This window comes from Colias philodice, chromosome 15 (assembly GCF_061535455.1).
Source record: "Colias philodice isolate Cphi_HAF_F1 chromosome 15, ilColPhil1 Martin Lab GWU primary, whole genome shotgun sequence".
NCBI classification, from domain to species: Eukaryota; Metazoa; Arthropoda; class Insecta; order Lepidoptera; family Pieridae; genus Colias; species Colias philodice.
Genome location: NC_143100.1, coordinates 4,126,888 through 4,154,828, shown reverse-complemented (window position 1 = coordinate 4,154,828; position 27,941 = coordinate 4,126,888). Strand labels below are relative to the sequence as shown.

The window sequence follows — 27,941 nt, the reverse complement described above, 5'->3', positions numbered from 1 at the left end:
CATAAATGCCAGCGAACGATAAGTTAGAACTTAGCGCCACACATTCAGACATCACCGTTCTGCAAGAAAAGGGTTTCATTCTAGAGAAAATAATTGGAGAAGGCTCGTATGCTAAAGTAAATTTGATATTATATTCTAATCTGTATTGCGTCTAATCATTATAAATATTAAAACCCGTAATTCTTTCAGGTTTTTAAAGCAACACATATGGTTGATGAAACCCGACATACTGTAATGGCCTGTAAAGTTATTGACACAGCGCAGGCCCCACGCGACTATTTAACGAAATTCTTGCCACGAGAACTTGATGTGCTAATTCGAGTCAATCACCCGCACATTGTTCATGTGTCCAATATATTTCAGCGTCGCGCTAAGTACTTTATTTTCCTTCGATTTGCCGAGAATGGAGATCTATTGGATTTTCTAACTCAGAACGGTGCCGTCCCTGAGAACCAAAGCAGGCTGTGGATGCGTCAAATTCTATCTGGCCTACATTACATACACACATTGAACATAGCACATAGGGATTTAAAGTGTGAAAATATTTTAATTACAGCTAATTATAATGTAAAAATAACAGATTTTGGTTTCGCCCGTAATGTGAGACAACGGGACCGAGACGTGCTCAGTGAAACGTATTGTGGGTCGTTGTCGTACGCCGCACCTGAAGTGTTAAAAGGTGTACCCTATCTACCAAAATTGGCGGATATGTGGTCAACCGGGATCATTATGTACACGATGCTTAATAAAGCGCTACCATTTAATGAAACTTCAGTCAAAAAATTATATGAAAAACAGGTAATTTCATAACATCAGTTAACCTTTTTATCTTGCTATCATAAATCAAAGCTTAATCCAATATTCAACTGATTAGGTGATGCGGAAATGGCGATTCCGCACGGGTATTGTGAACCAACTGTCGTCGGAATGCAAACAACAAGTGACACAGCTAATGGAACCCGAGGCGAAGGCGAGACCTACCGCTGGAAGTATGTTTAACGGGCCTTGGATCAATATGGACCCTAGGCTTACGAGTAAGAGATCTTCATAATTAACTGCATTCAGACAAACTACTTTTAAAATAAGAATCAAATGTTTCACAGGAAAATGGCAATTCAATGATCCATTTTGTTGCAAGTATGTATCAAAAGAGCTCTAAATTTGCAAAAGGCTTTAAACTCCTTACATTTTTAAACTACATTTTTAAAGCAACTGAATGCTATAAAACTTAATATAAAAAAAACTCCTAATAATTTCTGAATTTGTTTTAGAATTCACGTTCTTGGAAGAATCTTTACTGAAGCAGGCTCAAGAAGAGACACAGAGAAAAGAACAAGAGCACTTTGAAGAGGAAAGTGAGGTGGAAAGACTTGCAGAACTGCGCCGCAAAGGAAGAGGGAAAGGTAAACAATACATTATACTTTTAGTTTAATTTTTGTGACTATTATTACGTGGGCAATATTTGATAAAACATATGTTTATTTGTGTGTTTGTTATCATTACATTATTAGGCGATACTTTACCCTAATGGGTATGGGTATCTAAAGATACAGCGACCCTGAGAATATTTTAACAGTTAAATGTAATTTTTTCAGAGGGCTTAAAAATATTGAAAAACGCCGACTCAAACTTCGCAAAATCACATCATTTGTTCGAGGAGAGAGAATAAAAGACGAAAATGTTCAATCAGTGTTTATTAATTTTTACAAGTATTATTGATGAATTTAAGTTATTGTAAAAATTATTTAATATATTTATTGTATAAACATGTTCTGTTGTATTATTTTAACTGGATTATATAAAGTTTAACACTTACATTCTATTAGTATTACATTGCTATGGAAGACAAGGGTTCATTATAATGGGCATTTTGATCGCACAGTCATTTGGCACACTTGGTAGGAACAGGAACGTGGATCGTCATTGTATTAATTTAATACAAAAATCACAAGGAACAAACAATGTTTAAGCAAATGAAAATATAGACGCGAATATTTCTAATGTATATCATCAAAAATGCAAGTGTATATTACAATACGAATTCATGGTATGTATATGCTATACAGCACAAATGATTCATAAAATCCAACACATCAAGCCCAAATATAAAATTTACAAAATAAAATTAATTTGTAAAGAACCCTCGAAAATGCAATATTATTTTGGTATTGTGCGATAAAATACAAGCATTTAAGAATGCGATTCATTCACGATTAATTTAATTAATACTTATTCTCAATTCATAAATACAATAATTATCAAACACTAACGATTAAAACTCTTAAAAAACTCAACACGTATGTTGTTATATCTATGAGACTACTTATAACAAATCGATATATTCACCAACTATGCAATAAATAGTAGCAGCGATAAGAAAGAGACCAGTTATAATATTGTCGTTCATCAGTCGTTTTCTATCTACTATCGTTTTAACTAAGTACGCTTGAAAATTATAGAAATATACACCTTGTTGCATAGGGAACGTTAATTAATTTTTGTTACTTGTAATTTTTTAAAAGTTACAATAAAATTTTCATCTTTTCAGAATATTTACGCTCCCTATTCTGGAATTATTTAACGACCTTAGAAATTTCATAACTTAATATATCGGTAAAATAAATAGTGGTTAAAATTTTAATGATACCTATAAAATTATAGCTGTATGAAATAGCTGTCAAGCATGTAACATGTACAATTTTGTACACGTTCGTATGTAAAATAAAACATGATGGAATGTCCAAAAACTTCTCTCGTTAAACTTGTCCTGAATCTTATTTCTTTTGATAACTTATTTATTGCGATTTTGTGCAAAACTTACGTTAGCTTAGTTCTGTTACACAATTAAACATTTATATTAATTTGTGAATTTAGTCACTACATTAATTCCCATCAAACCAATGTTAATTATAAAATTTTTGGCAATTAAAACTTGTATGTATTAGGATATATATCATATTTATTCTTAATTATCATAACAATATCATTCATAAAGAGCACAAAAAGCACCACAAACATGCTGCTAATAAGATTATTTTATTAAAAGGATATTATTTTATACGAAAGCACTGTATAAATAACCAGGGTCTAGGGGAATTATCATATTATGATACGTATTTATTTAAAATTTTCGATTCTAACGAATACACCAATATTTATGGCATAATGCCATTTATTTATGAATTAGTTTTATATTCAATGTATTTAATGAAAAATCTGGTTATCTCCGGTTTCATTCTTGGTCTAAAAATGGAGCATAAGCATTTATAACTACATCTCCTTGAGATATATAAAAGTATTGTACTGGTCCAGTACCAAATCCCAAAAATGGTACATATAACTTCCTATAGGAAACTATATCATGATTATGTATAGTCAAAGATTAGTATTAAATTTGTTCAAATAGAAGTAACATTATAATTTATTACTTAATTAATACATATTTTTAATTTGTTTTTTAAATTATACTAATAAATAATTTAAACACAATAAACTTAGCACTTGATAACCAACCATCAAGCTAATTCTATTAGTGATCTAAGTGTGATTTATTTTAAATACTCGCATTGCTTTGCATATTCAAACTTCCGTAATTTTTCACCAACCACTATAAATAATGAATCTGTGCGTGCGTATATGTCATATGTGAAAACATTTTATTTACAGTTATTTCGTTTCAGCGCTCTTGTATTATAGAAAAAGAAAATGAACACGTGCTTTAATTAACAACGACGCCCGAACACATACAATCAACATTAGCATATCGTATGTACACACGCATACGTTCGATAATATGAGATTATTGAACGTTAACGACATACACGCACGCACACATATAACCAACACAAGCAAGTCCTGCGCGTGTGCTATAAAAACGCCTTAACGCACACATGCTCAAATTCTGCTATAACAACTCCTACACGCACGCACACTTGTACCCAACATGAGCACATCCTGCGGCCTGCGTGTGTGCCATAACAACTACACACACATGCACCCAACACGATCACATCCCACGTGGGCACGTGCCACACGTCAGTAGCGTCCCGGACGCCGGCACGCGCGCACGTGTCCGCCGCCGCGCTCGTGTCCGCTGCGTGCGCGCGCTAGAGCACGGTCTCGGCGCCGGCGCACACACGCAGCGGCGCGGGCTAGTGGCCGCGAGTGACGTCACGCGGGGGACAGGCACCCGACTCGCCGGCTGCCGCTGATTTTGCTCTCGTCGTCTGTTTATTAACACAACATTCAAATAAGAATGCAAGAATACGGTAACAAATAATATACATGTGTATTATGAATGGGTTGTTAATTAATGAAAATAAATGGTTGTATTATACGCTATTAAGAATGTATTGTTTTTCAAAATAGATCTAAATAAATATGATTACATACTTAAATTTACATTAAAACACCCAAAAAACAACAATTTATACCCAAAAGCGAAATGATCCACACCAGTTATTAATTTCGTTAATTAATGTTTAGTAAAGCCAAAAACTCCCGTATATAGCTAGTTTGTTCAATATCCATAATTGCACTGAAGCTTCACCACAACCATATTCCTAATTACAAAATATGTACTTACTATTCACGTCATTAATATTACCCTAATAATATTTCACTAGAAAATATCCAAGATTATAAAATAACACCAGATTATAATTTATAACTTCAGAATGTACAATCTTTTTCTACTTCTAATGGCCTAACCCCTAACTTCAGGTTTCCAAAACTCAATTCGCTACGCCGTGCGTTTATCGCAAATTCAATATTTTGATCGTCCCAAAATTTATCGGCCGAATTATAAGATATTAAGGCCTATCTTATAGTATAAATCTATCCGTATTTGTCTCTTTCTAGTAATATCTATTTTTTACCCCAGAAAAAAATCAATAAAACATGCACTTATCCCAACAATCACATCCCCCTAAACACCGAGCTAACACCAACCAATCGAACCAAACAAATTGACACTTTCACATAGTACAGGCACACCCCGGACACTCCATACAAAATTATCGCTTTGACAGTCACACTGTAGAGACTGCAAATGTGTGTGTTAACGCTTTATGGTTGGCACATTTGTGACTAGCGTAAAAAAAAAACTCGCGTTTTTCTGATGAAATACATCACAATATCTAACCATTTTCTACGAAAAACGATAATCACAAATCCAAAATAATGAAATTACTTTAAGTCAATTTGATTAATGTTGTCAATCTTCGTTGCGTATCGTCCTTGAAGAAAAATATGGCCCATTTTAATCACGATCGCGCGGGGTGAGGTAAGTGTTTAATTTTGGCGGGAGGCGGAGAGTGTCCGTTCTGTAGCGTTTGGCTACTATTATGTATTCTGTGGTACAGGTAAAGTGTACATGCAGTTAGTAGTGTTAGTGCACTTACACCGTCACCCGCGTCACCTGAGCAGTCGTCGTGGAGCGGACACACGAGCTCGCCTAGATCTTCCTCGCGGCTTTTCTTGCGTTTTAGCGAGAATTGACTCCTCTTTGGCACCTGAAATGTTCGGCGATACTTATGGGTATTATTTATTTATTTCATATGAATAGTCAGTGACGTAATGTGAAATATAGGGAACCATTTTTTAATAATTTATATAGATATTTATGTTTATTAACTAGTCAATATTTAATTACATACTTGATAAAGATATAACAAATTCCACTTCATTCAATACCAGCACATTTTATCATTTAGAAGTGATCGATTCAGAGCATTTTACTATGAATGCTTACTAGTATTTATAAGTATAAGTATTACATATCTACGATGATTTACTTCTTTTATAATTGTTTTTGGAAAAAAATCCCGCATTGCCCAGCCAAGTAAGTAACCAAAATTACTAAAAAAATATAAGATATTCTTTAGGAACCTTATATTTGGTAGTAGCAGTGAGTGGTTGGTAACCCAGGGTTTGTTCGGCGTTACGCTTCTGTTGTATCACGTCGCGTCCTAATAGATCGTTAAATCTGAAATATAAAAAAAAATGGTAGTTAAATTGAAAGGGTTAGGAAAAAATACATTTATGAACGTTATTACAAACAGCTAAACATTTTATTCGTTAATCGCAATAGTTAAATTACCTCTGTGTAAGATGTCGCCGTAACAACGTCTTGTTGGCGGGAATATTGAGGAGCGCCGCGAGCAGCTCGGCTGTGAAACGTGGCTCTAGTAACATCAGACCTCCGTGAACACCTGAAATGATAAATAAAAGCTTTAAGAAGAATAAATCTTTCTTTCGTTTTTATTTCCACTTCTGATAGCTATTTGCCATGTCACTCGACAAAACATCGAATAGCAAGTACACTGTTTACATGACTGTTCTTCGCCTAATGTGTTATGATAAAATATTCGTTTTAGGTCCCTGCAACCGCACTTAACGCATCTATATTTTATCTGTACTCACCCGCTCCACGCAAATTAGGCGCGTATTCCGCTAAATCGATCTCTTTCAACCACTGCATGACTCTATGCGAAGACCACCGAGCTAATTCCACCGCGGGTGTACTCCCCGCACCCCCCAGAGCAATCCCCGCACCCCCGCTCTCGCCCTCCATGTCTGAACCAACGAGGGCAACTTCTCCCTCCGCCGCGCGACGGATCATTGTGTCAGGGTTGAACTTATTGTCGCGGAGCACTTGGATGCCTGTGGATCAGTAGATACGACTTAATTGAATGTGAATTACTCATATAAAAAGAAAGTGAAAGTATTTAAGTGGAGAGGATTGCTTATTCGACTGTGTAAACTGTAATTAATCAGATTATTTACACAGTCATTCAATTATAAATCTTCAAAATTGCTCGGTTAAACTTTTATTTACGATTACAGAATAATCTAATTATGAAACAGATTTTGAAGTGAAACTTTTCTGCGTGGAGACTAAAATTTCAATGTCGCGTCATGGCAATACCATCACGTCATGGAGTACGGCAACGATTTTGGTATCTTTGAATTGTGCCAAAAAAGTTTTATCTGACACGTGTGCTCGGCACACACTCTTTTATTTTTTTTTCCATCTTACCTCTCCTGATAGAGAGTGCGTGCAGCGCATGCGTGACTCGCAGGTGGTTATATAAGTCGGAGTGCGTGAGGCGGTGCAGCAGTCGCGCGTCGAGCGCCGCCTCGGCCGCAGCTGCGCGCGCGCCGCACACGCCCACGTCCTCCAGCCACCGCAGCGCCCACGCTGTGTCCAGTCGACCAGCTGCTGTTAGCATCGCGTCGCCGTGACCACCCTACAATAAGAGATATAAACGTAAAAGTGGTAGTTCACAGCATAGTATAAACTGATAGTCCAGGATCCTTCGCCCATTTTTGCAACAAGCTAATTTTCCGTGAGTAGCTTTATTTTGACGAGACGTCCAATAATTTCCTATACGAAACTCTTGATTGTGGTAGCTAACAGAGGTAACAAGGATAAAATGTTTTGATTTGATGGTTCTCAAATATTTATTCCTAACTGAATTTCTTTTTTTGTTCAATCTCAAGATAATTATCTAAATTATTCTAAAAAATATTTGTCCCACAAAATCTATGGTTTGATCTCTGTAAGCTACCACAATCGAGAGTTTCGTACAATAAATGATTGGGCGTCTCATCAAAATAAAGCTACACACGGAAAATTAGCTTGATAGTAATCACTTGCAAAAATGGGCGAAGGATCCTGAACTATAAACAAAATACAACACTCTGTATTTACCAAAATCTCAATTTCATACGCAGCATTTTACAATACAAGTATTATGCATACGTAACTATCCAAACAGAATTTAATTAAAATCCAAATTTTAAAGAACCGTAAACAGCATATTCTTTTTAGTCAACTAAGTATCTCAACACATCTCATAAAATCTCACTTATACTTTCATATTAAATTGCAAGTTGCATAAAGCTCACCAAAAGGTCAGTAATAGCGAGCACAATCTTCTTCTTATGCATTGGATGTTTTATTCCCAATTCTTTCTCTATATTCGCTGGTGAAGCAGACGCGATCACACCGCGAGCGTCTGGTGAAGAACTCAGCCAAGTACGGGCCGCTGGTGTGTATGCGTCTAGACCGAGGTGTTCTAGCCAACCGCAAGTTGTGTCGCAGTCCCATTGGCGCACGTCTGTCGTTTGCCTGGTGGTTTAATAAGGGCATATTAAGTATCATTATTACCATTAATTATTTATCATAGTGAAATATTGAAAGCAGTTAGTATCCATTGTCTGATTGATATTGATATCAACTTCTACTACTTACATCTTTGACAAATAAATTATCTTTTTATTCTGAAATAAATACCAGGGCATAGTCTGTGGCCGTTGTCTCGGCGCCGAAGCACGTAACGAGGACCGTGACAGTTCATCTCCCTCCAGCCTCACACTCCCACTGCCCAGCCGAGCTCGAACCTCCCGTAACGATGGTGACGGACTACCACGTGGTATGGCGTCTTCTTTCTCCGCTATAAATTCAATATAATGTCAATAAAAAAGACGTGTGGCACTCGGGGACTGCCGCGGTAAAGCTATTGCATGCTATGCCTTCAAGGCACACCTCCGCGCCCGTCGGAGTGGGGAGCGTGAGGTTTTTTCGTTACCGAATTTCTGGATTCGGTCCCCGCGTTCAAGGCCCGCGATAGAAGCTATGCAATAGCTTAATATTTTTTTATTATGTAGAAAATTGTTTTATTTGAGGTTATTTACATTTTTTGCGTTTAAAAATTTATGCATGACTAATTGCAAGTATTTGGAACTCAGAATAAAACGTTAAATGATTCAAGCAATTGTAGAAGAATTATATAATTAAGCAAATAGGGCAATAGCTATAGCTACGAACTTGTGCAAGTAGAAAATAGTGATAAGAAAATTATGAAGCTCAGCGTATACTTATGCATTATATTTGACTATAAATAATAATACTAGTAGGTCACATTATACACATAATATGGGAAATTGCATTTGAAATTGTCCTGACATTAAGTGTACGCTCGCTTTAAAATCAATATTTACAAAGCTCCTATACTCCACAAATCATGTTAAAAGCATGCATTCAATGTACATCACTTAGCGGATACTCCGTTGTAATGGAACTTAGAGCGACAAACAATAATAGTGTAGGTTTGCTTTAAAAACTTTTACGTTGACAAGTTTTATAGGTAGGATCTTTAAAAAATTCAGCGAGGATATATCCTTGTTTATCTTGACTGAACTTTTAAACAATTAAGAATTTTAATATTTCTAATAAATCTAAAAATGAACTGAAATTGAATATACTTTTTCTTAAAAATTGTATGTTGCCCTTTAAGAGCAAACAAAAGAGCCGTTTTTCCATACAAACGTAGTCCCCTGTTTCCTCCCGGATTGTGCCACTAGAGCAATATATTTTTTACTATTAATCTATGGTAACTTTAGCCATGTTCCTACGTTTTCCTTTTTGTCATATCTTAATTATTAAAAAAGATATGAATCTTTCAAAACGTAAGAAATAGGACAGATTTTCCGTTATGTTCCGTCTTCCATCAAACGAATTTTTGAACTACTAAATTATGAAAAAAGTAATTAAATCGGTCCAATATTGGAGGAGGAAACAGGGGACTACGGAACGTCGAATTTGCGTAATTTTCCTAAGTATTTTCGGCCCGAGCTGCAGTTGTCCCTGTCCCGCTCTACAGGGGAAGCTTGAGGCATAGCGCGACAGCAATAGATAATAGGAAAACCTAATTTTGAATACTCGTTTTGTTAGCTCTTAATATAAAAAATATAAAATTACCTAACTAATATAATAAAAGGAATTGTATCAAAGAACTTTAAGGCAAACTATAAATCAGAATATCTATTCAAGGCACTCACAACTACTCTAATTTCATAGATTGCATAACTTTCTAGCTGCAATCTCACAACTAAATCAACCAACTACCCTCATCTTCACCAAAAAAAAAGACGGGTTGCACTCCGGGAGTGCCGGCAGAAGTGAAAACTTGATTATTAACGTTCAACATGTTTGATATTTTGGAATGGTATCCGTCTTACGCATGGAATATAAGGGCTAAAAAAAAATCGTCTTACGCTTTTTCGATCAGGTCACGTGTCCTGACGCGAGTTTAAGATTTTATACCCATTACAGAAAAAGTGCTCAACGCCGCTAAAGAAGTTTTCACTTCAAAAAAGCACAATCGACAATCATTAGCACCATGCTGGGGGCGAAACCCCAGAGACCTAGGTTCGGCACCGATTGTCCGCGGCCGCGAGCCACCACCATGTTGTTGATGTGTTTACCGAACGCGAGCCGCGCGTCCGTCGCGAGCACCGACGAGCGCGGGAGGGACGAGTACGCGTGCGTGTTGCGCTCGATCTGCCGCCCGTAGTTCGCGGGCGGCGTCTGCGGATAATTACAAGATTTAAACAAATCATAAAAATAAAAAAATAAAAAAAGACGGGTTGCACTCCGGGAGTGCCGGCAGAAGTGAAAACTTGATAATTAACGTTGAGCATGTTTGATATTTTGGAATGGTATCCGTCTTACGCTTTTTCGATCAGGTCACGTGTCCTGACGCGAGTTTAAGATTTTATACCCATTACAGAAAAAGTGCTCAACGCCGCTAAAGAAGTTTTCACTTCAATAAGATTTAAACAAATTATAAAAAACATGTGTAGAAATAACATATCATGAACATAATTATCATCTTTTATTCGACATAAGAAATGTAAATAGTCGCAGTCGTTCTCTTGCATTCAAAACTGTAAAAAGATCGTAGAAAACAATACGACTGACAGACAAATACAAAAAATTAACATCAACTATAACTTTATTTTATACTAGCGGTCCGCCCCGGCTTCGCCCGTGGTACATATTTCGCAATAAAAGGTAGCCTATGTTCTTTCTCAGGGTCTAAAGATTGTCTGTGCCAAATTTCATCAAAATTGGTTGAGAGGTTTATGCGTGAAAACCATACATACATACACACATACATAATTACAAACTTTTCCTCTTTATAATATTAGTATAGATGGACTACCTTTCTGCCCACCGGACTTAAAATACAGAAACTTAAAAAACACAAATCAAGTTTTAGTTACTTATTCATATAGACTACAAGCCCGCATAGGACAAAAATATGGGTCAAATGAACCACCAGGGGACATATCTAGAACGATAGCAGAGCAAAAAATAATAAGATTCATCACTATGCCGTCACTTGTAAGCTGTCCAACTGAGTGCAGATGAGAATTGAAAAGTACAGGTAGACTCGGTAAATTTTGGTCATATATTTTTGTACGGCATTCTTAACCATCGATAGATCCATTAAAAATAATAAGAAACCGCTCAGTGCCGTACAAAAATGGTGGTCCACCAAGTCGGAATTTTTATTTAATTTCCGAGAGTTACCAGGGGTAAATTTGGTCATTTGACCATGTACGGCATCTGTGTCATACTATTGCTATACTGCTTTTAATCCATTATTCCGCAACGCCGTACAAAAATCATGGGGACAAGGGGAAAAAATCGAGAGTTGCAATCCCCTCTCTTTCCCCACTCCACGGGGTCATTTGACTAAGTACGGCTTCGGTTCCAAAACATTATCTAGCACTCAAAAGTACTATTAAAAGCAATGCCGTCAAAAAATAATTGTTCTTTTAAATGTATACCAATAATCATCTTAATTTCATCGAATTCTTGATATAAAAGGGCTGTAAGGTCATTTGACCCTGTACGGGAACTTTTTTTTTAACATGATATTGTAAAATTCAATTGTTGTATAGTATTGCCGTTCAAAAGAAACCGTTCTAAAAAAAGTAATAGAGAAATGCAAAACCAGAAATTTTGTTAAAATTTAAACATCGTAGATTAATGAAATATAATAGTTTTCTACACTTTATCCGTTGTTTTAAATAGTATTAACATAGATAAATTAGGAAAAAACGATGCCGTACATTTTTGTGCAGACCACATCTTTTAGGCTGAAAGCGACGAAAGCTACAATTTTAAGGGTGCTTTATGGCCATTTGATACAGTACGGCATTAACATATTTTTACCCAACTACGGCAAAGCAAAAGGAGGGTTATGGTTGTTTACAGGTCATGTATGTATGTTCATCTATTCCGTACTCGTAACTTCTAAACTACTTATCAGAATTCGACAAATGACATATCATTAGAAGCGTCTGAATTGTTCACTGGATAACCAGCGACCAACTAGCTAAAGACCATATGGGGTTTCACAAAATCTAATGTGGCGCCCTCTAGCGGACAAAACATACAGAGTAAAAAAATAAAGTTAAGATAAATATGCAGTATTTGGTATCATTTGAAAGCGCTTTACTTGTACATTTTGAATATGTATATATTACTAGCATTTGCTTGTGACTTTACCTGTATTCATGGACTGATTGCATATAATTCACATCTTTTCGTTCATAGCTTTTTTATTAGTTCATCAATTTAACGGAGTCCATTCCACCTGACTCCGACTTTCCAAGGTGATAATTAACCACCTCGAGCTTCTTAATATTAATGTTTATTTATATTTTATTATAAAAATATAAAGCAAACATTTCGTTATATGGATTTTTTTCTTTTTCAGATTTTTCCCCTTTGAACCAACGAAAATGTACGGCACATGAAAAAATATTATCTATGCATAAAATACTTTAAAAATAAATTTATTTCGTGTTGTGTCAAATGACCCCCTGGAGTGGGGAAAGAGAGGGGATTATAACTCTCGATTTTTTCCCCTTGTCCCCATGATTTTTGTACGGCGTTGCGGAATAATGGATTAAAAGCAGTATAGCAATAGTATGACACAGATGCCGTACATGGTCAAATGACCAAATTTACCCCCGGTAACTCTCGGAAATTAAATAAAAATTCCGACTTGGTGGACCACCATTTTTGTACGGCACGCAGCGGTTTCTTATTATTTTTAATGGATCTATCGATGGTTAAGAATGCCGTACAAAAATATATGACCAAAATTTACCGAGTCTACCTGTACTTTTCAATTCTCATCTGCACTCAGTTGGACAGCTTACAAGTGACGGCATAGTGATGAATCTTATTATTTTTTGCTCTGCTATCGTTCTAGATATGTCCCCTGGTGGTTCATTTGACCCATATTTTTGTCCTATGCGGGCTTGTAGTCTAATAGGAATTTATATGATTAATAATCACAAAGCAACAACAGCATAAAATATTTTGTTCTTTGTTGCCTAACGTGTTCATTTTCTCCTCTTTGATGTTATTGTCAAAACTCAGCCTCCTAAATGCGTAATATATGTCGTATAAAAATCTAGGTTAGTTTGAAACTAAACTCAAGGGGAATGTCTAAGGCCCTTCGCTCATGGAGCTACTCAAAAATGACTGAACTAATCAGTAATTACGATTACAAACCTGTTACAAATTGTATCTCGCATACAACGCTACTCAAGTTATAAGGTTTCAGTCACTTCTGTTATTTGCTCGTTCATTTTTATCATAAAAAACAAAGAAACTCGGGAAACCAGTAGCGTGGAGACCGACACGACGCGTCGCGCGTGATTTGTTGCTAACGCGTTACTCACCAGTTAGTAACTAGTCGCGTCGTGTGCGAATCTCCATAGAACATGTATGGGCTGTGACGCTCAGGCAACTCGTTAGTAATTTGAGTTTGTGACTAGTTCTTTTTGAGTAGCTCCATGAGCGAAGGGCCTAAATGTGCCTCATTAGGCTGTCATTAGGCCTCAGAGCGGCTCATTAGTCCCGTTTGTTGTATTCTACGCATATGAAGGACTTTTGTTGTAAAAAGCTCCATTTGAGGTCGAAAAAATCGATGAAAGTATAATTTTTTGTATTGTTCTATTATTTTGTACCTATACCCTTAAGATACTAGGTGTACACGAAAAAAGTTTTGTTTGTCTTCAAAAATTCATACACACTCATATCATCAATAGACGAATCAATGTTTTGAAGTTCAAATGGTACCCATAAATGTATAACACATTAAACTACTTTCTTAATCTAGCTGTAAAATGTGGCACAACTGAATAATATAATGAACTGACACGTTCTACTTTTAATATATATTTAGCTAAACATAATCTTCTTATATACAGGGTGTCCCGCTTTCGGTATACTAAGCGCGAAGGGACTTGTAGTTTTGCATACACTGATCACATAAAAAATACTTTCATAACAAAATTACGCGAAAAATTTTTTGCTAAATTTTTCCCTAATCCATCAGTCCTCGGAATCACAGACACAATAGAAAATCTATTGTGTCGCGCCCCGATCGGGGCTTACGGTGGTCAATGGGTTAAAATCCATGTATTCGTCTCTAGCTTCGCGCAGCCGGCATATACCGCTTCGCTAATGTGAGTATTTTGTCTATGAAAACATAATCTTAAACGATAGCTCACATGCGGGTGGCAAAGTTGGGCGGTTTGCTTGTTGGGGGTGTACCACATGGAATTTTAAGAATTCCTCTATTTAAAAAAAAATGCGTCTGGAATTTTATAATTATTTTTTACGTACTCAGCGTATGCAAAACTACAAGTCCCTTTGCGCTTAGTATACCGAAAGTGGGACACCCTGTATAAAAATGAATCACAAAATGTGTTGGTAAGCGCATAACTCGAGAACGGCTGAACCGATTTCGATAATTCTTTTTTTATTATATTCCTTGAAGAACGAGGATGGTTCTTATGTAGAGAAAACGTAAATATTATGTACCACGGGCGAAGCCGGGGCGGACCGCTAGTTTTAGATAAAAAATAACAGACAAACTTATAGCAATGGCAATTTGATCGCGTTTGATCTTTTAAGACGCCATTTTCCCGAGTAATTAGCAATATTTATTAACTCCGCTCTTATCGTTACGGTATTGATCTAAGCGTAATCTTCTAAAGCCTATCCAACATTAAAATATTTATTTCATATTTATATAAAATTGTATTTTCAAAAACTGAATTTTAGTTTTTTGTTTGTTCTGTCTTGCAAAGTCACTGAAATGTTACTTCCTTTCTTTCTTAAATAGGTATGTGCCTGGAAGAGATCACTCTTTAGTGATAAGGTCGCCCTCTGTGCTATAGTTTAGCTATAAGTTTTAGTTTTAAGTAATTTGTATTATTAACTAGCATAGTAAAGTGTTATAAATAAATAAAAATATGTGTAATCAGAACAAAATACAAATGTATGTAAATTAGTCCAGAGTGTTAGTGTATAGCACTCACCCTCGGCGGTGCCGGGCGTGGTACAGGCGCGTCGGGCGGCGGCGAGCGCTCCAGCACGCCCCGCTCGGCCGCCCGCAACCGAACTTCGCTCAACTTCGACAGCAATTCCAACTTTTGCGTCTCAAGCGATGAACGCTGCAGCATTTCCTGTAACGATCACACGCCCCTGCAGTTCGCCGTCGTTTGCGATGTGGTCGTTTGCAAGGTAATTGAAGTTCGAAAAACTAATCACAGAGCGCTCTTCGTTTGGAATTAGGTGCCACCACTCATCACTAAGCCAATCAGCAAGCAAGAATAAATACTTATAATCGTTGCTCTTATAAAATGAATTTGACATTGGCTGGATACATAAAAAAATCTGAACGAAATCATAGTATATTAATTATAAACTAGATATAGTATATCAAACAAGAGGTATGAGCTAACAGCTTATCAATATTATGACCACATTCCAACCTTGCAACAATTTGCTAGAGATAATAATAGGTTTCATATAAGCGTGATGTAGGAAAGGAAGTAAGTCGTTTGTTTGCCACAACAAAATGTACAACTACCCTATATAACTCATGTTGCTCTATGCAAAATTGTAGAGCGGCTGTTAGTTATTTTATGTATTAAAATTATAATTTTGGCAATGAATAATAAGTAGGGAAACAGTTCAACAACTTGAACTCATCATTTCCAAGTTGGAATAGGATAAAAACTGTGCCAGATCCCACGGAATAGTAACGGAAGCAATTAAAATACCCACTGCGCACTTCACAAGCTATGAAACTATAAAACCTCGCTTGAATTCAGTTCATTTTTTATTTTCTTTGTTATGCTTAATATGAAAAATTCTAGCGCGAAATAGTTTACATATTTTAATTTATCTCGTATATAGGTTAATGTGTGTCGGAGCTTATCAAGCACTAAAAGGTAATTAAGTATCCATTGAACTAAACCCGCAAAGTCATTACCGTGACGCTTTTCATAACCGTGAAAACCATGAAAACTAATGGACGTCGAGTACCTTATTAAAAGATGAATATTTTATCTTATTTATATATCTCGAGTCTCATTATGAATAAATACAAATTTATACAAAGAGAAATGCAACAAATACGGTCGTCGGGTTTTGTGCAGTAAAACAAAACATATTGTTCTCGGAATCTCTATTACAATATCAGTATGAAATGAAAGGTCGTTATATATTTTTCTATGCACAAAAATATGTAATAATAATATATAATATATCGTTTATTTCTTATTCTTTTCATAGACATAAACATGGACATATTCAATATAGTTTTGTTCACAAGTAAAAAGTATAAGTGGCACCCGTTTTAGGCTTAGTTCGAAGAACTAGCCTGTATATACAGGCACCAGCTTCTCCCTGAGTCATTTGAACTTAAATAAAACAAAAAAACTTGAAAAGTGAGCTAGTTATATAAATGGTATGTGCAAGCATATTATACAAATATGATTACTAAATAAATATAAAATTTTAAATTTATGAGTAATGTGTGTGTGTGTGTGTGTGTGTGTGTGTTGGCGTGTATATGTGTGTCAAAATAAAGTAAATATATCAAGTAGATTATAAATAAATAAGAGAATAAATAAAAATACAAAAAATAGGTAAAATAAACAAATATTGATTTATAATTTTAATAAATTTAGTATGTAATTGATTAAATACTAAACAAATTATATATATTTTATAATATTTATATGTGAAACAAGATTTATAGTTTTATAGTTTTTTCTTTAGTAAGTTTTCGGTGGATTCATAAGACAACTCCTGTAACCATTCTGTGACTGTTTTTTTACATTTATAGTTATTCATAGAATATATGTTTAAGATTTTATTTGCTTTATTGTAAATATAATCTCCTAATATAGCATAAAACTTCATAGGAAAATAGTGTTGAGAACGTTTAACCTCACATACCATGTAGGATCTACGTTTATCAGTGCTGTTTAAGTCAAATTCAAGTTCCTGGTGTTTTCTTAAAATAAGTTGCAGCAAAAACAATTGTCGCACTGTTAGGACTTGGCATTTTTTATATAAATCTTTGGTCGGATAATCAATTGGCCGAAAGGTCATGACTTTTAAAACTGATCTTTGTGCTCTCTCAATGGTAAGCATGTTACTCTTAGCCATGCCACCCCAAGCAGATATTCCATAATTTATTAAGGACTGGCATAATGTAAAGTATATCCGTTTAATGAGGTTGAAGTTCATGATGTGACGGAGATTTTTAAAAATAATTATCAATTTACGAATGCGGGCAGCCAGAAGTGTTGCATGTTTATTAAAATTTAGATAGCAATCAACAATAACACCTAGATACTTAATGGAATCAACATTTTGAAGAGTTATACATGTACAAGATAGTTTATCAGGGCAGAAATGAGCTTTAAGTGTTAAGTTACTTGAATGTCTTATAGAATTTTTGTTTATGCCAAAAGTTAAGTATTTGGTTTTATCAGAATTAAGAGTCAACGAATTTGATAGCAGCCAATTACTTACGATATTTAAACCAGACTGTGAATGTGAAAAAGCTTCCTCCCACGTTCGACCATCAAATATTAAAACCGTGTCGTCTGCATAAGCTATTATTTTGCCGTTTTCAAGAGATAGATTTGTCAAGTCATTCATGTACAGTAAGAAAAGCGTTGGACCTAAAATACTTCCCTGCGGAATACCAAAAGAAAGCGTTTGTTCGGTACTAATTAAGCCGTTTAGTTTAACAATTTGTGTTCTATCGGTTAAGTAACTTTTGAACAATTCAAATGGTTTACCTCTTATACCGACATAATTTAGTTTGTTTAATAGCAGGGGCATCGATACCGTATCAAAAGCTTTCGCGAGATCGAGGAAGACGGCAACACATCTTCTATTTATATCAAGATTAGCCACAACGTGATCGATAAGATTGTGTAGTGCGTCCGTCGTTGATCTCGATCTGCGAAAGCCAAATTGATTGGGTGATAAAATACAGTGCTTCTCAAAGTAAGTAACCAAACGTGTATTCATTATTTTTTCAAATATCTTTGAGAGGCATGGGAGTATCGATATAGGGCGATAATTATTCATAGAACCTCTATCTCCCGCCTTATATATTGGATGGATAATTGCTTTTTTAAAAGTGTTGGGGAAAGTCCCAGAAGACAAGCACAAATTAAAAATGTACACAAGGGGCTTAACAAATATAGGTCTATATTGTTTAACTATATTGGCTGGGATGTTGTCCCATCCAACTGCACAATCACTTCGAAGAGAGACTATCAGATTGTTTATTTCTATCTCGTCGGTTTCATAGAAACAAAAAGAATTAAAGAAATTGGACGGGGACGAGGAAGGAAGAGTCGCATCAGATGTATTATGTGAAATCTTTTCTGCAAGTTCCTTACCAATATTAGCAAAATAATAGTTGATGCTATTTAGCGTTTCAACCGCATTTTCAGAATTATTAAGTAAGTCACAGCCATTTTGATTTCGAGTATTCATGTGAGTAAATTTTTTTATGCAATTCCAAAGTGATTTATTGTTATTACTTGAGTTTATTATAAGTGTCCGTTCATAATTTCTTTTTACTTTTTTTAACAATGCGTTACAAAAGTTACGGTAACGTTTATAAGTTATAGATAAGATAAGATTATTAGGCGCTTTTTTAAATTTTTTTTGTAGTTTATCCCTAAGTCTAATGCAGCGAAGTAAACCAGGAGTAATCCATGGTTTGATAATTTTTTTGCGGCAAGAAATTTGTTTCGTAGTTGTAGACTGTTGTATACCCTGAGAAATAAGATTAGTGAAATAAGACGCGGCTAAATTAGGATCCGTTATTGTGTATAATTGAGAAAAATCTAATTTATCAAAATAATTACTCAAGGCATCAAAGTCGGTTGTCGTTATAGATTTAAGTTCGGTTTTTGGCCTATTTTTAGAAGAAAATTGCAAGCAAAAAACTACTGGGTTATGATCGGTGACTAAAGAATCAATAATAAAAGTATGATATAACTCTTTACTTTTAACCATAACATGGTCTAAACAGTTGTTTAATCGGGTTGGCAATAAATGTGCTGGTAAAAGTCCTGTCATAGCTATACAATTGAGATACTCACTTGATAAATGATCTGTGTTTGATGATTTTATGTCTATATTTATATCGCCTGTAATTATAATATTTGGATACATGGATAGTTTATTTACGATCGAATGCAAAGAATTAATAAAATTTTGAATATTTTTAAAACTTGGGGAACGATAAATGGCTATAAGAGCTGTATCACTCCCTATCTTTAGTACTAAGCAATTTGCCTCAGAAAAATCCGGTTCTTCAAGAAGTATTGACATAACATTTTCACGTACATAAATAGTTAAACCATCATTCTGATTTAAATACTTTGTATTTGCAAACGATTTAAAACCAATTAAGGTAGGAATTATATTATTACAAGACAACCAACACTCTGTTAAAACTATAATATCAAATACAAAATTAAATCTCGACAACAATAGAAGCAAATTATCCCAGTTAGCACTCAAACTACGAATGTTTTGCGTTAATATTTTTAAATATGAATTCTTACGTATTTTGCTGCAACAAGATTCCGGGTCACTGTATACTGCACTTGGATTCATGTTATTATCTAAATCATCAAGCACACATGTTTGTATAAAATCACACATTGTTATTTTTTGCGAATTTGAGCAGGAGATTTAACTTAGTTTTAAATATAGAAAAAGTAAGTATAGCTTTGTTAAGCTTTGTAAGCATGAAATATAAAGAACGGACAAGGATTATTTGTTTAACCTTATAAAGATTAAAATACGAACCAAAGAACAATAAGTTTTTGAAGTACCCTCTCATTAGCTGTAGAATATTAAAATTAATCAGAAAGGATACGGTAGGCCATCTAGTATCGTATGATGTTGTGTGGTACAAGTGATTAACGATAATATTTATTATAAATTTTTTACTTAATAATTTTGTTAACAATTTTGTAAAAAGTATGTGAACATTGGGATATATAATGTGCATATTTATAACTTTTGTTTGATTACCTATTATGTATAATAATATATTATAAAAATATAATTTGTATATATGCATAAGAAGAATAAGAAAATACTTAGATATAAAATATGATAGTATTGGTAACTTAATTACTTTATGTGAAGAGGATTTCAATGTTGATATTGTCTTGTTTAAGTGAATAAAGTTTTGTTTAATGTGTGTGTTTTGTAAGATTTGTTTATATAAAATTAAAAATAAGCTAATTAGGAGTCCCTTAATACGAACTAAAGAACAAAACGGGAGCCACTGCACAAAATTTCTTATACACATAGAAAATAGTCACTTTTGTTTCAGATTTTTCAGTGTACACTCGTTATCAACACGTATTGCTGGCGAACCTTCTTCCTTTTTGATGTAGATAATACCTCGAACTGTCCAATAAAATGAATAATTATTTTTCTTAGCAAATTCACGGGTGAGAAAGAAGAGTTTCTTGGCTCTGGTTGATAATGATTCTGATATAAAGATTTGCTTCTGTGGGCCGGTAATATTTATATGGGTGGTATTTAGTTTTGAGCTTCTACTCTCTTTGTTAAATCTCTTATAGTTATGTAATATCTCCTCCTTGGTGAGAATGGATACAAGACTAAGCAATATGGGTCTCTCAGATGCGGTACTTTTTCCAGTTCGGTGTACATTATTTATCTGTGATTTTACTAACGGACTTTTAAGGGTTTCCGCAATGGCCAAAACCGAGTTCACCAAATCCTGTTTTGTTTCTTTTTCTTTGACAGGAATGTTCCGAATTTCTAGGCTGGTTAATTTTTGCGAGGATTCCATGCTCTCAATTGTTTGACACATATCATTTATTTGTTTTTGTTTTGATTTTAATTCTTCCTCAACCGTTGTTAATTTAATTAGAACCTCGTCGTACTTGTCAGACATATATTGAATCGATTTTTTTATATCACTGCATTCGTCTTTTAATAAATTAACTGTGGTAAATATTGACGTAATCTTGTCTTCTTGCTCTGATTTCCAAGAAGAAAGCATATTCATAATATCTTCTTTTAGGTTTTTTATTTCATCATATTGGTCTATGCGTTTTCTTTTCGGTTTCCGCAGTGGGATGTTTCTGTCAGTATCCGAGTCTAGTACGCTCATATTTGAACCAGAATCAAGTTGGCTTTTGCTCTTGGACCACAACGACGTGAGCGTTGGTGTCGTAGTCGTAGACGGCGGAGGAGAGCGCTGTAGTGGCATCTCGTTCATACAAAGTTTGTGCGTAATAAAATGAAACTAAAAACACGTCTGCACGACAGCACGACCGCGGCGAGAAGCAATATATAATAATATGTGTATAAGTAAAACATTTTAGAGAATAAATAATTACACTATTTTATGAATTCCTAACTTCTACTTTCCAATTTTGTGTTCTATTGGTACCTAATACCTGCCTACCTAATATATTTCTGTCCTTTAATTTTTATCATAAGTATATGCCTTAAAAATACCTTATTGTATAAACTTTCACACTGTATTTTAATTCATCAGAATCGTTTCAGACTGCACGGTGAAATAATCTCACATCATCACATACACACGTACGATTTCATTACACCTAGTATGTAGTTGAAACAGTTTTCTGAAACAGTTAACCCATTCTTCAATCCTATATTTAAATCTTTAAATTAACTTTTTCGTCCCATCGCATTTAGTGAAAAGTACTTATTACTAGGAATTGACTTTTTTCTACTTTAAAGACTTCAAGACTTGAATTATTTCGATTTATTGAGAAAACCTATAAAACCCAATCAGGGGCAATTTAAAACGAGATTATGAAGTATTTTGTGTTTCATTTTCAGATATAATTTTCGGATAATAATCGGTTATAGATAAAAGTTACTAAAGAAAGTTATGCATATAGAGCGCCTTATCTAAGTTCTCTACAACTTATTTTAAAGCATTTTTCGCAATAATGCGAAAGAAGCTTTTAGCTTCTTTCGTAACTTAATTTTATTCCTATATTATGTATGGTTAAAAGACGTATAACATATATAAATGTTGAAAATATTTACAAATCCCACATTGCCGGGCTGCAGTAAATCTTAGAAATGTCTGTATAAACAAGGGATTCTCTTTGGAAAATAAACAGACGGGAATAAACTTTATCAATCCGACATTTTATAGCTGCATTTACTCTTATCTCGTTTAATAAAAAGCACGCGTGCTGTAGGCGTTCGAAGCGAACTACGCGAAGAGCAAATAGACTACGGTATGTTAGACTACTGTTTGTGTTAACTATGCATTTACCTTGCATCGTAGTTAGAAAATATAAATAAGCATGTAGTAGATACGTTATATCCTACATGTTTTATATAAAAGTTATCAGATAAAATATATGTCTTTAATGTTTAAAGAGCTGACGAACAACGTTACTAGGGCAGTTTTATCACGAACAGAAAAACCGTTAACGAATCAAAAATGTAACATAAATCTTGCAACTATTTTTTTTTTTAATTCACGCAATCAGTTAAAATATTTCATGTAAGGAATCATTAACATTATGATTTACTTGTATTCTATGTAGGGAATGCAATCCCGATCCCGCGGGATCCCGATCTCGCGAGATCTCGTGTAATTTTTCGGGATCAATCCCGACGCATCATATGACGAGATCCCGTTCGAGATTGACGGGATTGGGCGGCAGTGGTCAGCGACGCAACACACAACCACTCGGGGCGCAAGCTTATCAATTTTTCCTAATTCCCTTGAAATAAGCTTATTGTTTTGATTACCTAATTTACCTACGTTAATTTCCTTACAACCTGATTATTATTTAGTTGGTAAGATTAAAGAATAAAGGATTTTATTTTCTTTCGAGTAATATGTTATTTTAGTTAACCTAACTAGGGGCCATCCATAAATTACGTCCCACGTAAATAGGGGGGGAGGGTATCATCTTTATGTGACATAATGTGAAAAGGGGCAGGGGGGATCAAAAGCTTTGTGACGTGACATAATAAAACGAAACGAAATTTGTACGCGAGCAAAAAACTTTGAACAGAAAATTTTTAATCTACCTACCTATATGTATTTATTAATAATTTCGCACTCTCGCTATAAGATTATCTCTTACGCAACAACATTTAATTCCTAGAGTCATGTTGTAACTTGTAATGCAAGTGGGACACTAAAGTTTACGATTTTTTAAATTTTCGATAATTAAGATTATTTAATAAGTAAAAATAAGTAAAAAAATGAAAATAACTGTTTTCTTTTGATTATTTTTAGATACATGCATAAGTTTGAAAAATGTGTCACGTCACATTAGGGGGGACGGGGTACTAAAAATGTGACAACGTGTGACAAGGAGTGGGGGAGGGGTTGAAAAGTTCTAAAATTCGCGTGACGTAATTTATGGATGGCCCAACTATCACAAACAAGCAGTTATTACCTTTTTCAGTCATCTGAATTCAACATTTTTTTTATATTAGACGGGATCCCGAAAATTCCGGGATCCCGCGGGATTGATATTTCTAATCCCGCGGGATCCCGAATTTGCAATCTCGAGTCGGGATTGCATTCCCTAATTCTATGGCAAAATTTACAAACTTGTAAATGGAGAAAGTAATAGGTAATAACTAACTAGCCTTTCTTAAATTTGCAACATTTCTGTTATAAAATGCACTACCATAATTACTAGCAGTCCTTCAAACTTTTATTTACTTGTATACGTGGCGCACGTGATGCTAACTAAATTGATGCCATCCATACGTATTTTACGATGAACAGTGTTGTGGGCTTCCTCAATTCAGTTAACAAATATACACCGATGTAATATTTCATAAACCGACGCTTTTATTGGCCTCGTTTGTTCTGACTCATCATTACTTTTAGTTGTATTACGTGCTGTTCTCTAAACAACGGTGTAGAGGTTGCTATGAATGATACGATTAAATCTGACGAAGAACAGACGTTACAGTCGAATAGACTTTTTAAAACGAAGCTTATCTTAATGGGGTTATTTTGGCACATTTATTTCATTCTTAAAATCTGCTACATATCTTGTGTTCAGTTTATGTAATGTTTGAATAGGATATCAGAATTTAAAAATAAAAATACCAAAGAACATAATATTATATTATCTAAATTTAATAAATTTATTCTCGATAGAAAACATAGGAAGTAACATGGCAACTAAATCATGTTTTAGTTTATTTCCAAAGTAATAATTCAGTTGTTTAAATGGCTTTCCCGGAAAGGACGCAGTTTATCAAATTCTTGGAGCAATTTTCATTCCAGTATCAATAAATTATAAGAGCGGTGCTATTAAAATAAGGTTGTACAACCACTTTCGGAAAATGCTTAAGATATTTTAAAGGAACATAAACATGTCGGAGAATTTAAATAACTCTCCATAATTAATTATAATTAGGTAGATATGTGAAATAATATTAAATAATGACTCAGTGCGCACACCTTGCGCGGTCGATGGTAGTACCGAGACTATATCATCGAGCTACTGACTCAAGGAATATAAACCATAGCATGGCCCGTAAGCCCATGCATTTCATATCAATTCAATATCGACATTATGTTGTACACAATAGAGTACATTATAATAGGAAGGTATAGCCACATAACAACTACTCTGTTATGATTCTCTCACAAACATATTCTAACTCCGCCCAAACAATCAACAATTATAGCAGAAGTACATCGTCAAGCGAGTTAGAAATTGTACGGCCCACGCCAATCATGTTTATTCAATCACTATTCCACTGGGTACCGTGCGCTTTAAATGCTAAGCAGATTTACACCTGCTTTGAATAATTCAGTTGTACTCGTCGGTACCGTTGCCTTTAAATCTAATTTGGTTGTTGCCTCAAGTAAATGGACTTAATCATTCTACGGTGTGAAAATCAGAAGTACCAGATATTCCCCTAAATAACTTTATTTGATATTTTGTATGGATATTTCAATCTAAACCAAATAATCGTATCACAATTAGCATAGATTCTTATTTCTAAGTACCTATGATAAATGGATATTACTCGTAAAATAAAAACAGAAAGTACAATACCTTTTGCAGTCTTTGTTCAGTATCGTCTAGTCGCTGCCTCGCATCGTGTAGCGATCGCTCCAGGTCCGTCATCTTCTCCGTCTGTGCCGCAATTTGTTCTGACAAAACCTGCACTTGTAGCTGTAAGCTCTCCTTATCCGCCTCCAGCCGCCGCACTCGATCTTCTGCGTCATTCTGTAATATTTATTATTCTATTAATTACAACCCATATACAATTCTCATGCGTAACATCGTATCTTCACGTTTATAAATCTTGAAACTACGTCATAACTTCTACGCGATAAAGTTTTGCTATTCTCTTGTGCAAAATTTGTTACGGAGCACGAAGCTTTTAGCGTTGTGTACGAACGCGATTATAAATACAGCTGAGAATAATAAATCAGATATGATTATTATATTAAGTAAATAAAATGTTAATATAGAAATTACAACACTTCTAGAGTTATATCACAATAAAACACGTTATTTCATACGATTAAATCATCTAATTAAAACACGTTAATACATCTATATTTATTAATATTAATTATACACAATATACCTTAAACGGACGAGAAGGAACCGGTGCTAGGGATGGATGTGACGGCCAATTATTATGTTCATGCATACAACAAGGAGGTGGCGGGGGCGGCCCGTGACACCAACACATAGGTGGCCACCATCCGCCTTCCGGCCATCGAAAATGTTCATAAGAATTCCAACGTCGCTGCAGTTCAGGTGGTGTTTCTTCATTTCTCGAGTGACGCGGCCGGGGAGATACCCGTGGGACCGACGGATGCTGTGGCGGTTTCGTTGACAACGATGACCTTGTTTTACGGTCACGTTCTCCCCGGTCACTTGGCGTACGACGCCTTCTCTCTAAGCTTGCTGAATTGCAATTATTACCACGAGAACCGACTGAATGCATATCTCCAGTATCTTCCATCATGTCTACGCTCGGCATCCATTTAAAATCCCCATCACATCGTGTACTATTATCAGAACGTCTATTAGGCGTAAGAGTGCGGTAATCTGCATCATGGTCACGCGTCACATATTCTTGGCCATCCGAATCGTCATCATCTTCACTCGAAGAAGTGTCTGAATCAGAAGAATCAGCTCGCTGAGCTGGTGCAGTACGATCCGTCCATCCCGAACATTTCACTGTCGTTTCATCTGGACTGTCCGAGTCACCGCCTGTTATCACATTTTTTTAAATAAGTTTAAAACAGTGCAAGTCCCACGTTCGACAACGATCTTCACTTACCCATTGGGGAGTACATGTAAGAACGGACGGCTGGATGTACGTAACCGACAGCCGCCCGTTCTCCATCTTCTTCCTCCTCAAAGGGTTCCGTTAGAAATTCGCGGTCGGACATGAGGCTTCACAATAACGACACTGCGCGACAAGCTCTCAGTATACGAGTCACAAACGCGCCTCTATTTTAGAGTTTGGCCGCGTTCCAGTGTTACTATACGTCATTGAATCGTTTACAAAGCGAATATTACGTACTCTCGTGTAAGGGAGGTTCCTCGCTGGATTGAATGGACTCGGAATCGCGCTCTGACGTTTCTGATGCTGTTGATAAAGGGCGCTCACTGATCACAGATACCCGTCTCAATTGATCGTCATGAATGTTATTTCTTGGAGATCGAAACACGTTCCTGTCCACTTCGGTGGTTGGACGTGGATTGACCAGTTGAGATTTAACATCAATAGCCGAACGACTATGCAACGCAGCTATAGTGGCAGCTACGATTGATCCCTCGCGGCCGCGTTCACGCATGTTGTAGTTCGAAATGAGTGGCGCCTATAAGAACACGGTAAACGTACGTGCTCAGAAATAGAACGCGAACGTTCGATCCGTATCCCCACACCCTTTAAACTTTGATCCTTTTATTAGACAAAAATAAGTGTTATAGCTTTTCACATAAACAAGCCGATCGCTATAAGAAACGTGTATAAACAACGTTTAGGTTATTACGTTACGAAAGTGAACTGCATTGCTACAATTTACAAACATTACACTAAAGATAACACTGGGCAATGCGTAAGCGCATGTGAGCAGCGTGCGGCGCGATGCACACAAGTAACAACACTTGCGCACTCACCGGTAGCCAGTTAACGCCTTCGTATACCGAGCGCCGCCCCCGCCCATCGATATCGTCTTCGCAGTTATGTGTCTGATGCACGGTGTGGCTCACTCCTCCAGGAAAATAAAAGCTGGTTTTACTCTCTAAGTTTTCATAAATAAACTCGGGGTTATAAGGAGGCTGAACTGAATAATATGAAGGTATTCTCGAATCTTCCAAATTCTGACGCCTCTTGCTTCGAGGTGTTAAGCAGTTCATTGTCTTGTTCTGTATAAAAGTATATTATAGATTTACACACGTATTATTGGATATTAAAACATCTTCGGTAACATAAAAAAAAAAAAAACAAAATCTTCCCTTTCTCCCTCATAGAAACTACGTTGTAATCAGTCACGTACGCTTCAAAAAGGCACGCAATTTCTTTTACTTTCCCCCTAAAGCCCACATAGATAATAGCACTATATGTATATAGCACACCATTACAATAACAGTTATAGGAAGATGATTCTGGGAGTCGTGCGTATTGTTGAATGTTTCAAATAAACCTCCCCTCGTGTCGGAAATAGAAGACAGCTGTC

General features: G+C 35.5%; 2 protein-coding genes across 5 annotated transcripts; one reads left to right on the top strand and one right to left on the bottom strand.

Moving 5' to 3' along the window:
- Window positions 1-3: 3 nt before the first annotated feature.
- On the top strand, window positions 4-1,745 carry LOC149482128 (testis-specific serine/threonine-protein kinase 6-like). The gene is made up of 5 exons (XM_089704196.1): window positions 4-116; window positions 190-798; window positions 875-1,034; window positions 1,272-1,403; window positions 1,596-1,745. Exons 1-5 carry the CDS (start codon window positions 6-8, stop codon window positions 1,667-1,669), a joined length of 1,086 nt encoding a protein of 361 aa, XP_089560322.1. The 5' UTR covers window positions 4-5; the 3' UTR covers window positions 1,670-1,745.
- Window positions 1,680-27,401, bottom strand: Liprin-beta (liprin-beta 1). 4 transcript variants are annotated; one of them, XM_089704130.1, is made up of 13 exons: window positions 26,783-27,401; window positions 25,832-26,466; window positions 25,291-25,464; window positions 15,202-15,348; window positions 10,213-10,375; window positions 8,300-8,459; window positions 7,912-8,134; window positions 7,040-7,250; window positions 6,424-6,663; window positions 6,101-6,212; window positions 5,890-5,986; window positions 5,403-5,513; window positions 1,680-4,226 (listed from the first exon to the last, which is right to left on the bottom strand). In XM_089704130.1, exons 1-13 carry the CDS (start codon window positions 27,054-27,056, stop codon window positions 4,152-4,154), a joined length of 2,622 nt encoding a protein of 873 aa, XP_089560256.1. In that variant the 5' UTR covers window positions 27,057-27,401; the 3' UTR covers window positions 1,680-4,151. The 4 variants fall into 4 exon arrangements, with proteins under 4 accessions (XP_089560256.1, XP_089560257.1, XP_089560258.1 ...); XM_089704131.1 differs by having other exon boundaries at window positions 5,420-5,513; window positions 26,783-27,392; XM_089704132.1 differs by having other exon boundaries at window positions 10,273-10,375; window positions 26,783-27,390.
- Window positions 27,402-27,941: the final 540 nt, after the last annotated feature.